General features: G+C 34.5%; 1 protein-coding gene across 1 annotated transcript in view; it reads left to right on the top strand.

Moving 5' to 3' along the window:
- SYCP2 (synaptonemal complex protein 2) overlaps positions 1-19,182 on the top strand; it is a 110,124-nt gene that overhangs the window by 40,685 nt on the left and 50,257 nt on the right. The window contains exons 15-24 of the mRNA XM_037811663.1: positions 7,433-7,581; positions 8,419-8,493; positions 8,997-9,143; positions 12,364-12,463; positions 13,291-13,445; positions 15,149-15,218; positions 15,554-15,611; positions 16,114-16,247; positions 16,395-16,822; positions 18,905-19,032. Coding sequence (XP_037667591.1) covers positions 7,433-7,581; positions 8,419-8,493; positions 8,997-9,143; positions 12,364-12,463; positions 13,291-13,445; positions 15,149-15,218; positions 15,554-15,611; positions 16,114-16,247; positions 16,395-16,822; positions 18,905-19,032 — 1,444 coding nt within the window. The remainder of the gene's footprint in view (positions 1-7,432; positions 7,582-8,418; positions 8,494-8,996; positions 9,144-12,363; positions 12,464-13,290; positions 13,446-15,148; positions 15,219-15,553; positions 15,612-16,113; positions 16,248-16,394; positions 16,823-18,904; positions 19,033-19,182) is intronic.

The following is a 19,182-nucleotide window of genomic DNA, read 5'->3' as shown; positions in this document are numbered from 1 at the left end:
TGTTTAATTTGTCTCAAGAATAAATCCAGGAAAACTTTCCCATAGCTCTCAAGGACATTTTCCTTAGCTTACTGAAATTTAGCAATTAAGACTTTATTCAATTACCCCTATCCCGAGGGCATTTATAATAATGATTTGTTTATTGCGGTTATGTTTGCAAAGGTATAAAATTCCTTAACTTTCCCCCCCCCAGGGACATGATTCCCAGGGGAATGACTCTCCCTGGGGACATGGGACGTGATTCCTAAGGAACGAGCCTGGCCCTGGCAATGAGGGATTGAAAATGCCTACTTGACCAAAAGAGGGAAAATAAAAGAAGGGCAACAAGCTGAGGTCACAGTGGCTGAGAGGTCCCAAATACTGTCGAGAAGTTATCCTGGAGGTTTCTTTTATGTAAGCTCCAGCTAGACATCCCAAATGGCCACAGTATGCCATGCCCTTACCAAAAGTAGTCCCCAAATCCCTGGGCTCCTACCTGAGATTCTATGAAAGATGCACTCACTAACTTTTATCTTTTAGAAACTTAAATCCATCTGAGTGTTCCTATACCAGATAATTCCTAAAACCCAGAGGCAACAACCTCTATAAGATCAACTATCAGATGCAGCCCCCTTCCCCATATTGTTGACACCCCCTTTCAATATGAACAAGTTAGGGTGCTCACTGTCTAGACAACCCTAAAGTTGGAGAAAGATTGAGAGGAAGGGGTAGCAACAAACAAGAGAAGATTTAACAAAGGTCTGTGAATATTGAAACTTTATATAATTATAGATTTTTTTTTTTTTTCTTTTTTTTGGATGCTGGGGTGTTGAAATGGCTGGAGGGAGGTAAATGACATGGTAGAACTATAGCCTATGGCATCCTTTGGGATTTGCTCTGTGGCTGCTCATTGACTGGTGCCTTGGTGCCTTGAAGGTCTTCACCTTTCTGTATGTACCTTATATCACATAAGGAAAGAACTGAAACTGTAGAACTGTAACCCATATCAGTTTTTGAAATTACCTGTATGACTGCTTGTTGAGCTGTACATCGAGACATTATACCTTTCTATATGTATGTTATTTTACAATAATGGAAGTGACAAATTGTGGAACTGTGACCCGTGACATACTTTGAAATCTGCTAACTACTTGTGAAATCGTACTTTGAAAGTTATCACTGTCATGTATATACGTTGAAGTTCACAATAAAAAAAAAAGCAAAAGTATGGTTTTAAAATTGGAGAATTCTCTCAGAACAAACATGGCCTATTCCACATTTCTTCTGTGTCTACCGTTTCTTATCTCCGGCCAGTAGAAAGAATTCTAAATGAAGCCTACAGCTCCCAGCCCCTCCCCTACCCCCATATTTCTGTACCCAACCCTTTCCTCATAGCTGGTTCATTCATATTTGGTCTTAGCTGGTTCATTCATATTTGGCCAAGGTTTAAAAGGCCCTGGGAGCAGGGATAGGCAAGACAGAAAAAATGAGGCCTGGTCTGTTGAACTTGGTTTTAAAAGTTTTAAATGGAAGTGGTGGGATTTAAGACCCCTAAGGTGGCCAGAGTGTTGTTGAGAGTTCCTTGGCCCTTTTAATTGTTTGCAATTATTAAATCCATTTCATCTAAAGCTGTGACCTACACAATTGGGAAAAGTCTTTGCCATTTCCCAAGGCAGCCCTCTACTCTCTTTGGGAAATTTCAGAGGGTGGTTTCTTTCCATTGTCCGGGTTTGCTTACAATAATTACAAAAACTAAGACTTTGAACCCTGATGCCTAGAGGGTTTTTTTCTTTTTGGAACTCCAGGAATACTAATACTAATTTGTGTCTGTGTGTGTGTGTGCGCGCTCGCTTATTTATTTTTAGCATTCAAATAGAGCTCCATTAAGAATTTTTGTTTGCCAATTTGGTATTACCATCCAGAGGTAGGAAAATATACATTGCACAAACAGACAAAAATAGAAAGTTAGACACACAGAAAACAGAAACATAGAAATAGAAAACTCACTAATTTGCATCCTACTTTTTCATCTTTTTCTGGTAATGCTTGAATACTAGCCCAATTTGGTTATAGGTTGCTAATATTGAAATAATTAGGTTTTCTATTTTCTTTGAGCCTTCCCTATAGAATGTAGTATTTTTCCAATTATATAAATCTGATGGGGAGAATGGGGTATGCACATATACGAATCCTTTTGGGCCTCCCTGTTTGTCTGCTCCTATAGGCATTTGCCACAGGGTTAGAAGTTTTGCTCATTGTTCTGATGCTGGTTTTAGAGAGCAACCCTGGCCAAACTGAGTACCCTGGTGGGTATGGGAGGGAGAGACTATTTCTATCTCAGGCTCTTTTACCTTCAGTAAAGGGGATACAGAGGAGGCCATTTTTCTCCTAATTCTAAATTATATTGAGGCCATACTCTGTTACAGAAATAAACTATTTTTTGTTTCTTTCTTAGGCTTATAACTAAAATGTTTCCAATTTTTCAAAATACAGCCTAAAGGGCTATATTCAGGAATGCAATTAGAATTAGAACTTACCATTTTAATAAATTTCAGTCATCAGTAACCAATTAGGAACACTTGAACAATACAAATACAATAACACACTATATTAGTTAGGGTTCTATTAGTTAGAACCAACAGATATCTGTAAATATGAGATTTTAGAAAAGTGTGTCATGCAACTGTTGGAATGTATGAATCCAAATTCTGTAGGGCAGGATGAACAAGTTCAAATTCCATAGGGCAGGCAGCGAGCTAGCAACTCCGACGAAGGTCTTTGATGAACTCTCTAGGAGAGGCTGACTGAAGAATAAGTGAAGGTTCTCTTTTGTCTCCCTTAAAAGTCTTCAACTGATTGAATTAAATCCAGCTGATTAAATTCTCTCATTGTAGAAGATACTCCCTTCATTGATGTAATCAGCCACATAAGTAATCAGTTGACTGATGATTTAATAAACCAGCTTTCTGGTTTATTAACCAGCCACAAATGTCGTTTCAGTAATGGTTAGGCCAGTGTTTGCTTGATCAGACAACTGGGTACCATCACCTGGCCAAGTTGACACATGAATCTAAGCATTACATACACCAACTAACAATTTAAGCAGACACTTAACACTTATCTGTATAAGTAACACCAATTAATAACTAAACTGAACATGCCAGTTAACAATCAAAAGGCATTAAACACTTACTGTATCTAAGTAACATGCCAGTTAATAGTTAAACAGGCATCAAATGCTTACTTAATTTCATTAAATACCAATTAATTGTTGGATTACTTGTTTTCACAAGTCAGGGCTTCAAACCTGGTACAGAATGATACTCAGAAAACAGAAAGGTGTAGAGGTCAGAGCAAAGGGGGTTCATTCTGGAAGCAGACCCAGGCCTCAAAATCTAGGTCCAGGGAACTTGAACCTCTGTACTAACTTCCTGATCCACTTTTTCCTTGGTGACCCACTCACCCAGTCAGATGTCTGAACTTGAAATTAGAAACTGTTTCTCTCTTCAAAGTTTTTAAAGCACTGAGGACCTGTCCTCTTGGGGTTCCAGAACTTTGGGCATTTGTACCCCTTACTTCTTAGGGACTTGGTCCTGCCCAAGTCGCCAAATTGACACCAGACAAATATGGGGTTCTTTGCCTGATGTGCATGACAGCCAATCCATGACATCAGGGTTTCAAAGACAGAAAGTTTATTGTTACATGTGAAGCAGAAGATCAGGTGGCCTATGGGCCCAAATATCTGTCTCCTGTAGTTATTTTTATAGTCCAAATCTAACAACTGTAATAGCTCAATCATCTGTAGGTCTGCTTCTAAGGTCTTTTGCCTCTTTGCATGTCTAGTAACTTTTATGATAGACATTGTATTAAAATTACTACAGATTCTCCAGATGGTTCTTCCACCAGAGGGGGTTTCGTCTTTATTTTTATTAATCAGAGAAAGTGAGGGGCTTATCATTTCAATCCAATCATGAATGCTGGTCTATGCTTGGTTCTAATTTTAATAAGATTTATTCTCTGTCTTATTTGCCTCCATTCCCCAGATACGGCTATTCTCATTTGTAGATTATGAGCTTGGTATGTTTCTGTCTTTTAAACCTTCAGATTTTGGGAGATACAGCTCTGTATTTTTTAGAGAATTCCATCCTAGCTTTGCAACTTCTCAATCCACTCAGTTCAAAATCTGGCAAATGTCTTGAGGGATAAACTGATCATGTTTTTGAGATGGACCTTTTTTCAGGCAGGACATTGCTTGAAGTCCTGTTGGACTGTTGAAGAGTTAACTCCACTTTTAGCAGCTTTCAGTCCAGAGACCTGTGCTGCCTCAGAACTCAGCAAATATCCCCTTAGAGAAAATCAGTCATGCCTTGAAATAACCTACATTTATTATTTATTAATCCAGGGCTTTCTGATCACGAGATGCTTGCTTATTTCTCTTTGCTTGATCAGAAACTCTCTTCCTAAGCCTACACCCCAAATAGGCAGATGTCCCTACAGCAAAAAAGGCTGGAGATATTGTTGCAGCCACAGCTTTCAGGCCCCTTTAAACATATGATGATTTTAATTCTTCTGGTTTTTCCAGGAGGACTATTGGCCTGCCAAGTTTACTACATTCTACCCAGAAGTGGATCTCTGAGAGTGGACACTCATTCTCATTGTTTCTTAACATTCTTCCAGATTCATAGTAAACTCCTCTCCCCAGTTCTTGAACAGCAGCTATTTAAATTGTTGTAACCATCCTTAAGTTCCTTGCCTTTCTCTCTTTCACTGTGATATGATAATTTAGAAAAAAAATGAATTTGTCAGGTAAGAGTACCTATAAATTTTTGACCATCAGAGTCTACATCTCCCAAATTATTTGCATCTATATTCTTCTCTCTCTCCTCTAAGAAGAGATGCATCTACTCTTATTGAAGGCTAGTATCTCTTGAGTTCTCCATCCACATTCTTCAGGTTTTTGCTCCATCAACTCATATCTCTTGTATCTTCCTTTATTTATCAGAGGTACTCTTCTCTTGACATATAAATGGGCTCAGATGTCTACGTCTTAAGACAAAAGCCTTACTTGGATCCTATGTCTTCTTCTTGCTATCTCACTCTGTTTTTCCATTCATAGCCATTTTTGAGAGAGTAATTTTTGCTAACACTCTCTGTGTCTCCATCCTCCTTTTCATTCCTGTTCTTGCTACATTCTGGTGTACATCACCACTCCACTGAAGATAATACTGAACTTTTATTATTATGCTCATTAAACATACTTTAGTCCTCATTCTGACTTTTCCCACACATCTCACAGTATTGACAACTTCACTTTTTAATCTTTTTTCCCAGTTTTTCAACTGAGCTCTAGATGCAGATGTGAGTAATAAACCTTCACTTGAAGATTTTCACAAATACCTAAAACCTATGTTTGCAACTAAACTCATAATCATCTCCCCCAAAACTCCTTTATTTCCTATCGATAAATGCTATATAACCTGCCAGGATTCCCAGTCTTGACTTTTTCGCCTCTTGTAATTAATCATTTTCCATGTTCATTTCTGTTTCCTTAACATCTTTTGAATCTTGTCTCTCTCCCTGTTTCAAATAATTTCTTATATGAATCATTGCCATTACTTCCTGAGAAGTTCTCTTTTGCTGCTAACCAAATAAGAATGCACATAATTGGGTAAAAAGTTATTTTCATTTATCGAATGACATAACTTAAAAAGCTTGATTTTTAAAATGATTTATTTGCAAATATATGACATCCTAATTTTAAAAGATACTTTCATAAAATGAAGTTCTTTATATATGGCTTAAAAGGTTTTTTTAAAAAAATGGCTTTGCAGAGCAAAGTATATTCATGTAAGTATAGTATACTGAAATCCCATAGAAATATCTAGGTAGGCTATAAAATACAGATATATTGACAGCCATAAATACTTGTGTTTTATAGCAAGCAGCAAAACAGGTAATTTTCTGATATTTCATTAATATTGCTAACTAGCTAAAATGTAAGCCATAATAGAGAAAATATCAGAAATTTCAACAATGCAAACAATAAAATATAACATGTCAATCATGCCATATGTAGATAGTCACAATATATGTGGATAAATCTTTCAGTAAAAACAGGTACAAAGCATTCAGCAAAATAATAAATTTGAAGGATTCCTATTACCGTATTCATGCAAACAGTGAAAGTCAATATTGCATTTAATATAAATTTACAGTAAGCTACAGAAAATATGAAATTTTAATGCGTATCAGAGGGATATAACAATAAATATATCCATAAGAATTATAAACATTCTAGTTTTCATCATCAAAACCTGAAATATTATCATCTTCAAAACCAACTAAATCTCCATTTCTGAAGCCTGAAAACTTGTTATTGTTGAAATTCAGGCTTTTTTTTTTTTTTTAAACCACTGGCACCCTTTGAGTTAGAATCTATATCATCACTAACTTCAAACAATAATTCCTAATACCATCAAATGTCATTCCTGTGGAAGTGTCATGACCATGTACTTGTAAAAACAAAGACTTTTTCTGCTTAGGCAAGTCTTAAAAGAATCAGAGAAGTTTATAACCAATAGGGACAGTTGTTCCTTAGCGCAGGTCATTGAATGAATGGCCCTGCAGAGTCTTTTCAGATTTACAGAAAAATTTCCCTACTTGGAGTAGGCCTTCTCCCATAGGATGTTTTCCTCCTGCCCCAAAAATACACACTTGGGGCAGTTATGGAGACTTCTCAGCCAACAACAGGCATGCCACCAAGAGGAGGACAGGAGCTTGGTGGTTCCTGGTGCTGGGCATTTAGTCCATAATACAGTCAAACTAATTGGGTACTAGGTAATTTTTGGTTACTTATTTTTGGGGGAAAGGGGGTAGAATATCTCTTATAAACTGACAAAAGCAATTTCATTTCAATGAATTGATAAATTCATTGAGGAGAAGCACTGTCTGCTTCTTACCTCCCAATTTCCTGGCACTCAGTGTTTATTAAATGTCATTGTTTACTGTTAACACATAGCAATTGTGGATTTCATAGAAAAATTTATATAGATGCTTGTGCCTAGAAAAATAGCTATTGTATGTAATTAAAGTTTTCTTTTATTGCCTTTTTTTAAATTAAGAAAAATGTTTCCACATATGTGTTCAAGGAATATTTATTAAGAATCTGTGAGGTTCTAGAGCCAGTTTGGGGCTTTATCTCATTAGTTTATTGCATTGCCTTGTAATTCATAGATCAGGAAACTGAGACACTGAAAGCTAAACTGGTTTGATTTGCTTTCTTAGTACCAAAATTGATTAATTTAAAAAAAAACTACTTAAATTCTAAATGTTCGAACTTTGATTCAGTTAATTTTAATTAATATGCTGTGTACTTTTCTTATTTATAGTTTACCTATAGAATGGTATCATAGAAATGAATATGAAATAATCTGTATGATTCATTTGTATACAGTGAAAGAGTCGAAGAAACTGTTGACCATAATTCTGAAAAAGATAATGAAAATTAGCAAAAAAGAAGGGAAAGAATTGCTTTTGTATTTTGATGCATCGTTAGAAATCACTAAAGTGGCTCAAAAAATTTTTGGTGCAAATAAGTATAGGGTAAGTTTTTAAAATTTTTCATAAGTATTTACTATTTTCACAATCCTGGACTTGCAGTTTGGGACACTAAATTTCATTGCAGTTTTTTTTTTTTTTAAGTTCTTAAAACTAGATGTAAATTTTAGTTTTTAAAATTTGTATTGTAGTATAGCCATCAGCTTGTTAACCATACCCTTTGAGATACTTTTTAGGAGGAATGTCAGATGACAAAATTAGCAGTAGCTGCTCAAACCATTTAATGAATTCCTGCCAGGTGTTGAAAAGTGATGAGGCAGTGCCCTGTTCTCAAGATACTAAACATTGTGAGAGTTACAAAATGATACCTCAGAAGAAGTGTCTAATTAGTATAGAGAAAATGAATTACATAGGTTGAGAGAAGAAAATGCTCATTATGAATCAGGTCTGAAGGAGAGGCATTATTGTGGCGATGAGGCTTGAAATGGCCTTTGAAGTTGATAAAAGGATGGAATTTAGATAAGATGCTTTCCAGGATTGTGGAAGACATTATGAGCCAAATATTGTTTAATTGGGAACTGGAAGTGGCAATTCATGTGATGTTTGGGGAGAAATTCTGTTGACAGGTTTGGACAGTGCACATGATTTGTTTTGAAGAATAGTGGGAGATAAGTTTGGTTAGGAATCATTTTAGAGGTACAAAAATGGCAAGCTAAGGAGACTGTGGTTAATGGTTGAGTCATTGAATTATTCTGAGAAGGGTATATGCAAAGCAGTGATTTGGAATAACTTGGCAACTTTGGAAGGAAACAGAAAATAATTGCTATTAAAATGGAAAATATTGAGATAAAATGATACAGCTTTGAATTAATTTAATTTTAGGAATTTACCAGAAAACAAAGTATTTCAGTTGCCAAAACATCTGTGCATATACTTTTTGATGCAAGTGGATCACAGGTATGTATGTCTCTGACTCACTTGATTTTTTGTTATTGTGCTAAATTAATCCTAAATAATAAGATAGTACTAAAGTTAATGTTTGTGATGAATGTCTATCTACAAGGTAAATTGTCCTAGTATCTATCATGCCCCAATAAATTGTCTATAAGATTTTAACATGTCTAATGATAATTAATTTTAGTACAGAGAGTAGACAGCTGTTAATTAATACCAGTTTTGGTAACCTTAAAAATTAGACGTATATTTTCCACCACTAATGCCACGGTTTCTTTTGTGTCTATTAACATTTGGAAAAGTGGATATTTTTTGTTGGGTTGCTTCATAGGCATTTATATATCATTGTTAGGCTAAGAAATGATAACAGTTTATGATAATAGAAAAAGTTGAACTTGGTAAATGTGAGATGAGTAGAGCTTTATTAAGACATTCAGTGATTTTTTTTTTGGTAAACTTTCAGTAGTTTGCTGTTTTGGTTTATTTTAATCTGCATTCTCCAATAGATTTTAGTGCCAGAGAGCCAAATCTCGCCAGTCAAAGAAGAACTTGTTAGTTTAAAAGAAAAACCTAACTCCCCAAAGGAATTTGCTAAACCTCTAAAATGTATCAAAAACAGCAATCAAGGGGATGGAAAAAATAGTCAGCTCCAGGTAAATGCAGTATTCAGATAGTCTTATGAAACAATCATAGATCAAATTATTCCTATATAAAAGTAAAGAGCATCTAGAATTTGTGTATTAATGACCTTGATCAATCAAGTTTCAGAGTTTTTCCCCCACTGACTTTTACAAATACAAACAAAAGATAATGTATTTTAGCAAATTGTGTATATGTATAAGGGTTTGGGGTGGGGGGAGCGGGGAGGACAAGGTATAGTATACTTTAACACTCAAAAATTCCAAATTAGAGATATGTAGGAGAGTAACTACCACTTTTAAAATGTATCCTTTCTGTTATGTCTTTTCATTTGGCTATAATATAGAAAACAAATTTATAATGTAAATTTAATGTTCTGTTTATTTACATGAGGAAGAAAATAGAGTGTTAGGTTCTTTTTCCTCCTCCTCATCCATTCTGTAGACCACATCCAATAGAACCATTTTTTGGCTGCCTTCTCCATACCTTGCTATGATATTTGGCATTGATGACAAGTCCTCTCTTTCTTAAGGCCCTTTCCTTCTTGGACTTCTATTTTAGCATCTTAATTTGCTCCTACTTCTGTTACTGCATCAGAATATATATTCTATCTCCACTTCCTAAATGTAGATTTGCCCTAAAAGGTTGATCCCCAATCTTCTGACCATCACTATCTCTATGTCTCCTCCCTTAGAGAGCTTTTTTTTTTTTTAGCACGCAATAGTACTTTATTCTGTTTTGTTTTGTTTTTTATTAAATTCAGTTTTATTGAAATACATTCACACACCATACCATCATCCACGGTATACAATCCACTGTCCACAGTATGATAACTTAGTTATGCTTTCATCACCACAATCTATCTCTGAACATTTTCCTTACATCAGAAAGAACCAGAACAAGAATAAAAAAATAAAAGTGAAAAAAGAACACTCAGATCATCCCCCCATCCCACCTCATTTGTCCTTTAGTTTTTATCCCCATTTTTCTACTCATGCATACACTAGATAAAGGGGGTGTGAGCCACAAGGTCTTCACAATCACACTGTCACCCCTTGTAATCTGCATTATTATATAATTGTCTTCAGGAGTCCAGACTGCTGGGTTGGAGTTTGGTAGTTTCAGGTATTTACTTCTAGCTATTCCAATACATTAACACCTAAGAGGTGTTATCTATATAGTGCATAAGAATGTCCACCAGAGTGACCTCTCGACTCCATTTGAAATCTCTCAGCCACTGAAACTATTTCGTCTCATTTTGCAACCCCCTTTTGGGCAAGAAGATACTCTCAGTCCCACGATGCCGGGTCCACATTCATCCCCGGGAGTCATATTCTGCATTGCCAGGGAGATTTACAACCCTGGGAGTTGGGTCCCACGTAGGTCCTCCCTTAGAGAGCTTTTTTCATGTACATAATGTCAGCTCATATCTTTATGGTTTACCACAAATGTACACCTATTGCCAGACTTCTCTGCAGAGTTCTATAGTTACATTTCCATTCACTCTTCTAATATTTCCTCTTGTATGTTTTCAAATCCTTTACTAAAATCTAACTTAAACTCTTTATCTTTTGCCTCAAATCTGCATCTGCCTTCATACTTCAGTAATGCTACCATTGTCTTTTCTGGCAGTAATTTTATTCCAGCCTCCTTTCCTCCCATATCCAGGACCAAGGTAGTAATGATTGCCCTTTCACAGTCTCTTTCACATACTTTCCTCCCTGTTCTCTCTGTCATTGGCTAAGCTCAGCATACCTAGATCGTTATAGTAACCTCCTAAACTTGTTCTTTGACAACACTGCTTCATCCCTTGAGTACTCCATTTTATATACAACTGAGTTTTCTTTAAATATCGTTATCATGATAACATTCTTCTGCCCAAAAGGTTCAGGATTTGTGCTTATCACACTGATTCTAAATTTTGACTCAATTCTGAGACCTTCTATAATTTAATTTTACTCAAAATCTGAGTATGTATCCTCTCCTTTAGTAAGTGCATATGTTTTACTGCCTCTCTGTATATTGTGTTCATCCGTGCTGCCGGACCCTCATTCACACTGTTTGTTCTCTTTAACTTTACCCATCTAAAGCATACTTAAATTTGCAGGTCTCAGTTCATTTTCACTTTCTTCATTCATTGTATTAGAATCCTGATGGGGGCTTAATAAAATTGCAGATTCTTAGACCTCCCATCCCACACCCTACCTTAAATCTATTGAGTCATAAAAAATCTTGGAAAGGTCTTAAGCACACTGAAGTTTGAGAAACGCTACCCTACTGTTAAATATCACTATGTTAAATAATGATTACCTATTTGAGGCATTTATATGAATAAGTATCTTTTCAGGTCCCATTCACTATACCAGCAGGAACAGGAACTGTAGTTTCTTTAAGAGGAATCTACTGAATAATCTTATAATTCCCTTTCCTCCTGTCCTCCCCACCTTTTCCCCACACCCCACATACTTTTACCTATTCACAACTCCATCAATATTTTTCTTTCCCTTAGGGGCAGATGCCTTATTTAAAGCAGTCCTCCTATGCCCCTATACAATTATGTTATCATCTATCCTTTTATATGCCACTCTTTGAAACTTTTGCCCCTTGGATCTTCTGCCTCTGCTTATCTACTTCTGTTCTCTTATATAAATTACTCTGGGATATGTTGGAGAATACAAATCCTTATTGGAACCACTAGCTTGTATCCAACTGAGTCTCTCAATTCCTGCAGCTACTTTTTACTCTGAAGACAGCTTAGTCTTCACAGACTGTTAATACAATTTACAAAAATGTGTGAAAGTTTTAAACATCCCTTAACATTATGAAAGCATGCAAAAATAATTTTACATAAATATGCCTCCAAGCATCATCCTCATGAAATTGAACAGGAATTTGGCAAGCCATTGATTACCTAGGTAAACTCAACTTTTATCTTCATCAATAAAACATTTTCAGCTAGTGTATGAAAGTACTACATATCATAAGTCTGGATATTCTATAAATGTTCTTTAAAAAAATATTCCTTAATTGTTTTGGCTGCCTATACAAGACCAAATGTTCAGACAAAATCTTTCAAGTCAGCTGAAAGCACAGAAATTTCTAGATATCATGTAGTTTATAAAAAACCGTGTATCTTTTGCCTGTAGTCAAAGCAAAATATTATGAGTAAGATTGTATGACATTTAATCTCAAAAGAGAATGTGCATTTACTGTGGTTGTTTCTCATGGTTTAAGATAATTACTCCTAGCAAAAGAAAAATGTCTGAAGCATCAATGATTGTTCCTGGTGCAGATAGATACACTGTGAGAAGCCCAATACTATTAATCAACACATGTAAGTTTTATAGTTTTAAACTATAATAATCCTTGTTAGAGATCTTTTAAACAGACACATTTAATTCAGGGAAATTCTGGACATGATTTACCTAGAGGATAAGTTGGTGATATAAAAATTAATGAAATATGGACCACAAGTATCTTCTAATTAGAAGAAAGGTGTAATGACTGTTGATATATAAACATTGTTCAAAATATTAGCATCCAGCATTAATAATTTATTGTAAAAAATGGGAGGGAGTATAACATAGTGATTAAAACAAATCACTCAGGCCATTTGAGCCTCGTTCCCTCTCTGTATTTTATACAGATTATCCTCTAGCTAAGTTTACAATCAGTTTTCTCTACAAAGTGGGACTAAATTGTCTATCTCATAAAGTTGTTTGGAGGATTAAATAAGATTCACTCATTCAACAAGGAATCTCGTGAAGCATTTAGACAGTGCTTAACATATACTAAATGCTAAGTAATTATTAGCTTCTTATATGTGTACTAGTCATTTAAAATAATATCTTATTTAATCTTTATGACAATTTAATATTGACCTTCCATTTCAAAAATACAGCAAATTGTCTAATGTCCTATAGGCTCCTCAAACTTAAAGTTCCAAAAATGAATTTATGTTTCTACCTTCCCCACCAATTTTCCCTCCGTTTCCTACCTTGATTATTGGCATCTCTGTCTACTTATTCAGTAAGCTATTAACTTGGGAACCATCCTAGAACCTCCCTTCCTTACATTCCTCATCTGAAAAGTACCTCATTAATAGCAATAGGTAACAAAAAAACAAAAACAAATCTAGCAGTCCTTTGTCATCCTTTTTAGCAGCACCACGAAGAGGAAAAATTAAACCACCACTGCAAGTGATGAGCTCTACAGAACAACCTTGTGTTTCTAAAACATCAGAAAATGGAGTGAATGCTGTATCACTTAAATCTAGACCAGCTGAAGCAAGAAATAAAGGAGATAATACAGATGAAGTAACTTTACATCTAAAGCGTTTTTTAAAATAAATTTTTATCAATCCATTATAGAAATATACATTGAGCTAACTTAGTTTGCAAGCAGCGAATGTCACTTTGTTTAAAGTACTGCCTTTTTTCTTTTCTAAATGTCATTTATTCTTAAAAATAGAGAAAGGGTGTTTCTGGCATATGAATAATTTACTGTGCTGACAATAAAACTTATTCACTATAACTCTGATTTACGTGTTTGGTAGGAGAAACGAACTTGGCCATCGTTCATTAGTTCAGCATACAAATTAATGCCTTCTATGGGGAAGACTCTGGTATAGAAAAATAAGATACAGATGGACTCTGTCCTCAAGTATCTCAAAGTCTAGCTTGATAATTACAAAATTAATAAGATAATTACAATATAGAGTAAGTGCTCTTAGATTTACGTATAGGTGTAGTAGGAGCCCAGTGGAGGTGTAAGTGTCTAATCCTGTAGCTGGAGGGGAAAGTGAAAATCACAAAATGTTCTTTAAGGAGAGTGAGTTGAGTTTTGAAGGATCAATAATGATTAGTCAAATGGATATTGGGGAGAACAGCATTCATTCCAGGAAGTCAAACGGGCAAATCTGGGAATGAGTAAGAGAAAAAGGTTCCTTTGGGAAACAGGAGGGGATCACAGATAAAGATAAATTTATAAGTACAGAAAAGTGTTAAACGAGGCACACCTAATAGCTTTCGTTTTCTCTGGAGTGTGAGGATAGTGAGTTTCTGATGGGGATATGTTGAAATAGAGGACTCAGGGACTAGTAAAGATTTGGAATAGCTCCTAAGAGGTAACAGATAAGTACAAGTGTTAGGCAATGTTGAGGGCCAAGTTTAAACATAAGACTATGAGATTATAAATATGTGTACTTTTCTCAAAGCTTAGCAGCCTTTGGTGCTACAGAAAAAAAAAAGGGGCAGATGGTGAATTTTTGTTTTAAAATTTAAATGGGTATGTGGCAGAAGATGATGTAAGAATTGAAGTTATTAAAAAAAAAAACTTTAGTCAAAGTAATGGTTAAAAAGTCTAGGTGAGTGCTTTTTAATAGGAGTGCTGTTTTTTGATTGTGTGGCATGGTCCTGAATATTGTATGATGATGAACATCCTAGGCCTGTGCTTACTAATTGCCAAGAAAGCCTTCTGTCATTGTGACAACCCAAACATTCCCACTTACGTCCATACTGCTCCCCTCCTACTGTAGAGAACCATTGGCTAGATCAAATAGAGAATTCATTCAGGACGGGGCAATCATCTTAGACTAGCAGGTATATTTTTCCTTAGTAATGGCATAGTAATATTCAGTCTTCTGTGTACTTGAGTAGAAAAGACAGTCAGACTAAATAATGGTTATGAGAACATTTAGTCTGATAAACTAACAGCAGGAAATGTTCAAGGTTCTAGAAAATATCAGCAACAGATGAAAACTGAATTATTATACTAGTTATGGATGAGATGAAAAAATTGTAAAACTTTTATGCTTCCTTATCTGTGATGAAAGTTATTTGCTTGTGTTTTAGGATAGGAAATATTATAGAATGGGCATAACATTTATGAAATAGATGTAAATGCTTAATAAAAAGCAAGTTTATTTTAAAAGATTTTAAACCTTAATATTCTGACTTTTAAAAGTTTTCATATAATGCCTTAACTGAAGATTGTATTAACATGTTTCCTATGTTTTTAGCATACCACAGCTGCTACAGTTGCAGAAAAGACAGAAAATAAGAACACTGACTTCCCAAACCAAAATTTTAGTAAGTACTTTTGGTTTGATTTCAGTAATTCTTTTAAAAAGTACATTCTTCTCTCTATACTTCCCTTTAACCCCACTGGCTTTCATTGATTTGAAGAAAAATATATATATACATATATATAGTGAAAATGTTCAACATTGGGCAAGGTATTTTGAGGTTACAAGAAAATGTAACACAGTCTCTGTTCCCAAGAAGTTTGGGAATGAGAGGGAGGAGATAAGATCAGTTAATCAGTCCATCCCAATGTGTAAATCTTTATACAATTCTATACCAATCCCCATTTCACCCTGCTAACTACATGAAAAAATGAAAGTACTATAATTTTGTTTATTTAGAAGAGCTCCACAGTATTGTTCCTGATTCACAGGCAGTGGGAAAAACAAGTAAACCTCTGTAAGTATAAGAAAACCCATCAAACCATTTAGCATATATTGATGTTATTTTAGTTTTGCAGATGGTAATGGTTATAGCATTTTAATCATCCCTCAAGTATTATTTTAATAAGACAGTGAGGAATAGTCTATCTGGTTTTTCTAAATTAACCAGCATAACTCTTTTCAAATTGACAGACTTAACATGTATGAGATTTTTTAATAAAGTTTGAATGTGAAGAAATTTAACTTAGTTCAAATACAATGCATAGTAGAACATGTAAGATATGTAAGATAGATAGATATCAAAGTAGTGGCATTAATGGTGATTTTATCTAATATTCTTTAATCAGACCAATTATATATAAATTATAACTTTCATCATGATTTATGAAAATATTTCCATACCTGACCATTAACAAATTGCTTGCTGTAAACATTGACTAAATAAAAATTAGTCTTATGTCAGAGTCAGTCATGGGCCATTTTTTGTAATATATTAAACAAATGAAATTATTTTCTAGATTACCTGGTATTTTAGACAACATCTGTGAAACTAAAATGCACTCCAAATGGGCATGTTGGACACCTGTAACAAATATTAAACTTTGTAATAATGAAAGATCAAGTCCTTCATCAGGAGACACATTTAATCAAGGTGAAATCTAGTTTCCTCTTTGTGTAATAGTAATTCAGGAAAATATTTATTTCCTTAAATGTCTGTCTATCAAACATTTTAGCCTTAACAAATTTTACATATTATCTATTTATTAATTTAATAAGAACTTGTTTCTTTCACTGCTAGATGTTGTTATCAACAAAAAACAAAAGTCATCCTCTTCAATATCTGATGATAATTCTGAAGAACCAGGAAAGATGCAATATAAAAAAGATATAATGGAGCATAAAGTAGATAAAGCAGAAGCAGAAGCTTGCAAAAGAAACAATCGACAACAACTAAATCATCCTAAACATCTGGAGCAGAAAAATATTGAAAATAACAACCAGAGTGATTGGCATATTGCATCTGAGACTACTTTTAAATCAGTTCTCCTAAATAAGACAGTTGAAGAATCTCTGATCTATGGGAAGAAATACATATTGTCAAAGGATGTGAATACTGCTGTTTGTGATAAAAGCCCTTCTCCTGGAAAACATGTAAAAAATAATAGAAAATCAGTGAAAGGATTGACTTCTGAACTTAACTCCTGGGATTTGAAGCCCAAAAAAATGGTAAGTTTTCGGTGTGTTTTGCGTTTCTGCATAATATGCCCATTTAATAACATGAAAGCTAAAGAAACTTGATTGACTGCTGCAGATTTAACATTTGCAATACCTTGTGTTTTAATTCATTGCCTGGATTCTGAAAGTGAATACCTCCTTAACTCCTCAGATTCCTGTCCCTAGTCCCAGGCACGATCAGACAGGACTTGGCACATAGTGAGCATTTAAATGTGTATCGTGTGAATGAACCCTGAAGTTCTTTATCTCCTTTTTTGGGAATTCCTCTGAGATTCTTTTAAACATGCATATAGAATTGTCTGTATACCTCTTTTATGGTACTTACCTTTCTTTTTTATAAATGGCTATTTTGGTGTGGTTTTTTCTCTGACTAGTAACCTATTTGAAAGTAAGGACTATTTCTCACTCAACTTTTGTTTCCCTGCATGGCCTAGCACAGTTTTATATACAGTAGCGTCTCAAACATTTCTTGGATGAGTTGGTTTTTTGAGAAAGGTTTTTCAAGAAAGGATGTAAGGGAAATAGACAAGGTTTCTTGAGAAAGGATGTAAGTAGAATAGAAAGACTGTCTTCCATTGTAACTGTTTACCTCCTTTGGAACACTTACTTCCTTCTTCAGACGAATCATCTCTGTAGACTATCTCCAGGACATTTTTTTATTAGTTTGCGCCATAATTTGAGACTTAAATTTTTATTTTTGTAGCAGTTACCATGGATCTTTTTTGTCATTTCTGACAAGATACTGATTTTTAAAAATGTAATTAGAATACCTTTCCACCACCAATAACACAGTCAGCTTTTGGCTATTCCCTAGAGGATCCAAGTTCTATAGGCTTTCATTTTCATTTATCTGCCACAGTTGTGTTAATATGTGGGTAGCCAAATTTCTAGAGTCAGTGTGAATTCCTCGTACATTGAAGTATCTCATGGTGCAAATGAAACATGTAATAGGTAATTAGCAATGGTTGCATTTCACATTATTTTGTCTTGACAACCTGCTATTTTTATTTTTTACAATATGCAGCTCACTTTTTGTGCCTAATTTGCTTTCTTCTTTAGCCAAATCCTTTTGGGTCACATTTTTCTTGGTTCCTAATATGCTCTTCTTTTCTATTTCTCGTTTTAGCTGTTTATTCCCTCAATCCCAGGGGAAGAAAATAAGACCATTTCTGTCCAAATCCAGATCTGTCCTTCAATTTTAAACTATTTTCTTTGGGGTTTAGTATCATTCCACAGAATTTCCCTTAGCTCCTCATCCCTTTTTTTTTTTTTTTTTTTTGGTGTATAGAAACCTGATAATCTTTTCTAAGCTGTGCTCTGTTTTTTGAAAAATCAGCTTCCTATTTTCAGATGTTCTCTTCAGTCTTCACAGCTTCACTTCCAGTATCATTATGCAGGATTTACTGCTTTTCCTATGGATCACTCTCCTCTAGGAATGTATGTGATCTTGTCTTTCTACTCATTTGATCAGCCCAGAGAAATACAGCTTCTGTGGTTCAATGGTACTTACTGATTTCCTAAGCTGGCTCCAGATAAATTGGAAGTTCTTAAATCATATGCTGTTTTAGGGGAGGTTCATTTTTGCTATAATTTTTATCAAGCTAAGTAAACACTATCTTCATTCTGGTAATAATCTAAAGAAGGAACAGGAAGTAATAACTTACTACCTATTATATATCAAAACATGTGGCTGATTCCCAGAAAAAAATAAAGCTAAAATCAGGAGACTTCATATCTTTAAGAGTATCTTTGGATTTTTTTTAACAAAATCATTTAAAATTTTGCTGATAATGGTTATTACTTTGTAGTCCTTCAGTTTTTACATAATTTTTTTTTTTAGTACAGCTAGAAACATTTAAAAACGTATCTACATAGCATTCTGCACAGTTTTAAAAGATGTTTTCTGAGTAGTTTTAATGCCTAATAAAGCCCAAACTTATTAATTTCTGATCCGATTTATTTCCCTTTTTAGTATAAATAGAACATGATTTTTCTTACATTTTCTTTTTGGCATTTATTTTCCCTTGAAGGTTAACTGGTAGAGTTTTAAAGTAACTGTTTAAATTGTTTCAGAGAGAAAAGTCAAAAGGGAAAGGATTTACTGATGCAGCAGATGCCTTGATAAGCCAAATTAATAAGAGATATAAACCAAAGGATGACATGAAGTCTACAAGAAAGTTAAAGGAATCTTTGATTGACAGGTATGTTCTTAAATTTTAGAAACATTTTTCTGACAGGAAAAGGTTAGTTTTAAACATATGTTCAGATAACACAGCTTTCCAGTAGAAAATACATGATTATGTGTTACTTTGATTAAAATAGTAGCTGTTTAAATTATACAAGAGGGAACT

Source organism: Choloepus didactylus, chromosome 19, assembly GCF_015220235.1.
Source record: "Choloepus didactylus isolate mChoDid1 chromosome 19, mChoDid1.pri, whole genome shotgun sequence".
Taxonomy (NCBI): domain Eukaryota; kingdom Metazoa; phylum Chordata; class Mammalia; order Pilosa; family Megalonychidae; genus Choloepus; species Choloepus didactylus.
Note: the sequence above shows the minus strand (reverse complement) of the source record. Positions and strands in the feature narration are given on the sequence as shown.